The 3,869-nt window shown below is 48.1% G+C and overlaps 1 protein-coding gene across 1 annotated transcript; it reads left to right on the top strand.

The window, feature by feature from the left end:
- The first annotated feature begins 627 nt into the window (after positions 1-627).
- zic3 (zic family member 3 heterotaxy 1 (odd-paired homolog, Drosophila)) lies at positions 628-3,455 on the top strand. Its single transcript, XM_037675224.1, has 3 exons — positions 628-1,893; positions 2,452-2,615; positions 2,961-3,455. Exons 1-3 carry the CDS (start codon positions 903-905, stop codon positions 3,141-3,143), a joined length of 1,338 nt encoding a protein of 445 aa, XP_037531152.1. The 5' UTR covers positions 628-902; the 3' UTR covers positions 3,144-3,455.
- Positions 3,456-3,869: the final 414 nt, after the last annotated feature.

Here is a 3,869-nt window from a genome sequence, read left to right as displayed (position 1 = left end):
GGGGGGGGGGGGGGAGAATTCTCAGGATATTACAATTACTGCCATCTTTCCTTCTGGCTTTTATTTTTCTGTCTCACGCCCTATAGAGCTTTAGAGAAGAAGAAAAAACTCTTTCAAGCAGCTTCAGAGAGCAACACGTCCGAGCTGCGCCAAATATTTTCAACTTCCCAACTAATAAGAGTCAAACTGATCTTATGACTGTAGAAAATACCACAACGGGTCAAAATAAATCTGTAAAGTTGTAATTCAGTATAAGCTGAAAGTTCCGCTTGTTTGTTTGTTTGTTTGTTTGTTTGTTTTTTTAACCCCGTTTTGGAGTCTCTTCAGGACTTTCCAAACATCCACTGAGGCTTCCCTCCCCAGACACGCACGGGGAGGCGGGGGTGGGGGGGGGGGGTGTGGCCGGAGCGTTCCGTTTTACCTGCAAACTGAAGAACCAATCAAAGCAAGCCAATGAGAGAAGCTGCCATCTTCAATCCCGAACCGTGCCAATCACCAGAAATCCAGCCAATCAGCAGCAGGCTCCCTGGTCACGTGTCAGAGTGGTAGCTGCGCGCTGATTGGCCGCCGTGGCACTGCCTCCTGAGTTCATTTATGTTCTGGGAGTGAGTGATTGACTTTATCAGTCCAAGGACATCATCAGCCTGGTGAGGGGGGGAAGTTTGATCCTCTTTCTCACGGATCGCAGTCAACGGGAGTTTGTTTTTTTCCTCCCAACTCTTTACCTAGGATTTTTCCCTCATTTTGGCTCGCTTTTTTATTTTTTTATTTTAGGATATTTTTTCCCCACCACACACAAAGTGGCAGATCTCAGCGCCTGCAGCCCTCGCGCGCTCCGCTAAACTGGATTTTAATCAGATTCCCTGTTTCCTTCCCGACTCCTCCAAGTTTGCTTCGAGCTCATGACTATGCTGCTTGATAGCGGTCCGCAGTTCGCCTCGTTAGGAGTGGGGGGCTTCGGGACGCCGCGGCATCACGACATCGGGAACCGAGACCCGGGTCTGGGACTGAATCCCTTCTCGGAGTCCTCGCACTCCGCCGCCTTCAAAATCAGCCCCGTGGCGCACGACATCGCCTCCAGCCAGACGTCGGCGTTCACTCCGCAGGCGGGTGGATACGCGGCCGCCCTCGGACACTCTCACGGCGGGCAGGTGGGCTCGTACGGCGGGGGAGCGTTCAACTCCACGCGAGACTTTCTGTTCCGGAACCGCAGCGTCGGAGAGTCGGCGGCGCAGAGCGCGCAGCATGGGATCTTCGCAGCCTCCACGGGGAGCCTCCACGGGCCGCCCGGGATCCCCGACAACCCCGGACATTTGTTGTTCCCAGGACTTCACGAGCAGGGGGTGAGCCACGCTCCATCCGGCGGACACGTAGTGAACAGCCAGATGCACCTCGGCCTGCGCGGGGACATTTTCGGCAGACCCGACCCGTACCGCCCGGTGGCGAGTCCCCGGACGGACCCGTACGGGGCTCAGCTGCACAACTACAACCACCCCATCAACATGAACATGGGGATGAACGTGCCCACGCACCACGGCCCGGGGGCCTTCTTCAGGTACATGAGGCAACCCATCAAGCAGGAGTTGTCCTGCAAATGGATCGACGAGAACCAGATGAACCGAGCCAAAAAGACCTGCGACAGGACGTTCAGCACCATGCACGAGATGGTCACGCACGTGTCCATGGAGCACGTCGGCGGGCCCGAGCAGAGCAACCACGTCTGCTTCTGGGAGGACTGCCCGCGGGAGGGCAAGTCCTTTAAAGCCAAGTACAAACTCGTCAACCACATCCGCGTGCACACGGGCGAGAAACCGTTCCCGTGCCCGTTCCCCGGATGTGGGAAAATATTCGCCAGGTCGGAGAATTTGAAAATCCACAAAAGAACGCACACAGGTAAGAACTGGCGGATTCAACTGATTTACAGTTTACAAATGAATCAAAGAAGAAGCACTAAAGGTTCCGCTTGAATGATTTCATTGTACAAACCAAAACAAAGCTTTGGGTTCGACTTTTTTTCAGCTTCCATGTTGTTGTTTGTTTATTTCAAGGAAAACTCTCACAAAATCAGAAATATGAACTATTCTTGGACAACTTTGGTGCAAAAACAAAAAACAAAACAAACTATTCATCAGGACTTTCTGCTCTCGTCAAAGTTTGAGCCCATTCCTGACTCACGCTGCCCTGTTGATTCTCTGCAAGTGCACGCGCACAGATCACCCCAGCAGAGTAGTTTGCACGAGGAGCAGGCCTCTTGAATAAATAAAGCCTGACAGAGCAGAGTAGTAGTGGATAATGTAGGTTACCCTGTTATATAACCGTCTGCAGACAATCTCAGCTTTTTTTTTTTTTTTCAGTTTGCTGTTACTATGATTGTGGGGAGGGGGTGATGGGTTTGTTTGCGCGGGACCATTTGGGGGTGTAATTCACGGTGTGTGTGTTTAAATCCTGCAGGTGAGAAGCCGTTTAAGTGTGAATTTGATGGCTGCGACAGACGCTTCGCCAACAGCAGCGACAGGAAAAAGCACATGCACGTGCACACATCAGACAAGCCATACATCTGCAAAGTGTGCGACAAGTCCTACACACACCCCAGCTCTCTCAGGAAACACATGAAGGTAATTAACGTCTTCATTACTCCTTAAACACATTAACACACGCACACATATACCCCCCCCCCCCCCCCATCCCACAACTCGAGGCATTTCTCAACATCTCACTGTGCACGCAGGAAGAAAACATGTCTGCGAGTGTAAACAAATGCATTGAAGTTGGTTCAAAATGCATCTTTTGGTGGCTTTTGCACCGAAATAAAGACTTTATTTCTTGAATGCATTATTTTGTTCATATTTAATATATTAATATAATTGATGCTATAATTGTAGTTGCCCTGTGAATAGAATTCAGTCGTTCCTACTGATTCTATCTTTTATTTATTATTTTTATTTAATTTTTTCTTGCAGGTACATGAGTCTCAAGGTTCGGAGTCCTCCCCAGCAGCAAGCTCCGGGTACGAGTCGTCCACGCCACCGGTGCTAGTGTCAGCCAGCACCGAGGACCCGACAAAAACCCCCCCATCAGCCGTGCAGAACCCGTCCGGACACAGCGAAGGACTGGCCCCCAACTTTAACGAATGGTACGTCTGAAGGCGAGGGAGCAAAACACCCCCCATCCCTCCTCCGTCACTGTGGACTGCAAGGATGGGGGGCAAATGAGGAGTACCTGAAAATAAAACTATCCCAGGTCACTTTACACACACACATATACACACGTGACTGAAAGAGAAGATGAGAGCAAAAGCCAGCACCAAGCAGGCCACGTCAGTTCTCAGGATCACACACACACTTACACACACACACACTTTTATTTGAGGAGAAAAATCAAATCACAAAACGTTCTGAATACTATAAATAAATGTTTTGCTTTTTTTTTTTAATCTTTTAGTTTACAGATTTCAGTTTTATTTTTTCGTTTTATGTATTTTCTCACATTTTTATTTAAAAACAAAAAGACGAAGAAGAATAAAAAAATAATTAAAAAAACATCAAAATAAAGGGAGATGATTTTCAGCTGTTTTCTATAATGGCGGTGACCACCGTCGCCTCTTCAAGTTGATTGTTGACACTTCAAACAGTCTTAAATAAACGTGCCAAAGTCTTTGTCATGAACTTGAATGCAGAGAAAAAAAAAGTCATAAATAAATATTTTACTCGTGAATGTATTTCCTTGTTTGATGGGGTCGAATCTGTTGTCAGCGTCCGTTTTCAGGTGGAGACATGTGCTTTTTAGGATTGTTACCGTTGAATATACCGTTGCCTTTTGTTAATACCGTTGTAAATACATATCCATGATGCCATATTTATCGATTTGTA

The sequence above is a fragment of the Nematolebias whitei genome, chromosome 4 (genome assembly GCF_014905685.2).
Source record: "Nematolebias whitei isolate Nwh7 chromosome 4, NemWhi1, whole genome shotgun sequence".
Classification (NCBI taxonomy): Eukaryota; Metazoa; Chordata; class Actinopteri; order Cyprinodontiformes; family Rivulidae; genus Nematolebias; species Nematolebias whitei.
The sequence above is the reverse complement of the archived record's forward strand: the minus strand, read 5'-3'. Positions and strand labels throughout refer to the sequence as shown.